Below are 579 nucleotides of genomic sequence, written 5' to 3'. Positions count from 1 at the left end.
ATCCCTGCGCCTCCCGTCATCCGTCAGGACGTGACAGTCAGAGGAGTGGGACGAGGCCCAGCTATCACTGTCCTGAGTGCTCCCCGTGCTGTTCTGGGGACTCATGCTGCCTCCGCGGGTCCAGGGCTCATTCTGCAAGAGGGGAAGATGCAGGACTACCATGGGAGCCCGCAGCGCAGACATTCAGGGTAAGGAGGATGGGGATGGAGAGCGACGCTCCAGGAGAAGAATTAGGAGCTGGATCTGCACATGGCACGGAGCCCAGGGGAACCAGTCTTTTTACAGAGTACCCCCCTGCAAGCCTGCTTACCTCTTCAGGGTAGGGAATGTAGCCTGATAGGCCAAAACGAAGGTGCAGAACTGGTTGAAATCCTCCACAGTCCTCTGTCGTTTCTGCAACGGCTGCAACAAACACCATGTATCAATTAAACTCCCCGGCTACCCCTACCTGAGCCGAGTATCACAACCGACCCTGGCAGGCAGCCCCGGACTGCCAGGCAATTCTACAAACACATAATATTTAGGTCGCCCTAAACATCCATCCTTCCCATAACCTGTCTGCATCATCTGGCTCAACAG

At 56.0% G+C, this 579-nt stretch overlaps 1 protein-coding gene across 1 annotated transcript in view; it reads right to left on the bottom strand.

Annotated features, from left to right (window-relative positions):
• The window catches only part of LOC104166415 (PHD finger protein 13-like), a gene marked incomplete at its 5' end in the record, with an annotated part of 1,594 nt that extends 1,192 nt beyond the window's left edge, over window positions 1-402 (bottom strand). Inside the window, one exon of the mRNA XM_009706322.1 lies at window positions 311-402. Within this exon, the coding sequence (XP_009704624.1) occupies window positions 311-402 (92 nt within the window). The remainder of the gene's footprint in view (window positions 1-310) is intronic.
• Between the last annotated feature and the right edge of the window lie 177 nt (window positions 403-579).

Source organism: Cariama cristata, unplaced genomic scaffold, assembly GCF_000690535.1.
Source record: "Cariama cristata isolate BGI_N322 unplaced genomic scaffold, ASM69053v1 scaffold41238, whole genome shotgun sequence".
NCBI classification, from domain to species: Eukaryota; Metazoa; Chordata; class Aves; order Cariamiformes; family Cariamidae; genus Cariama; species Cariama cristata.
The sequence above is the reverse complement of the archived record's forward strand: the minus strand, read 5'-3'. Positions and strand labels throughout refer to the sequence as shown.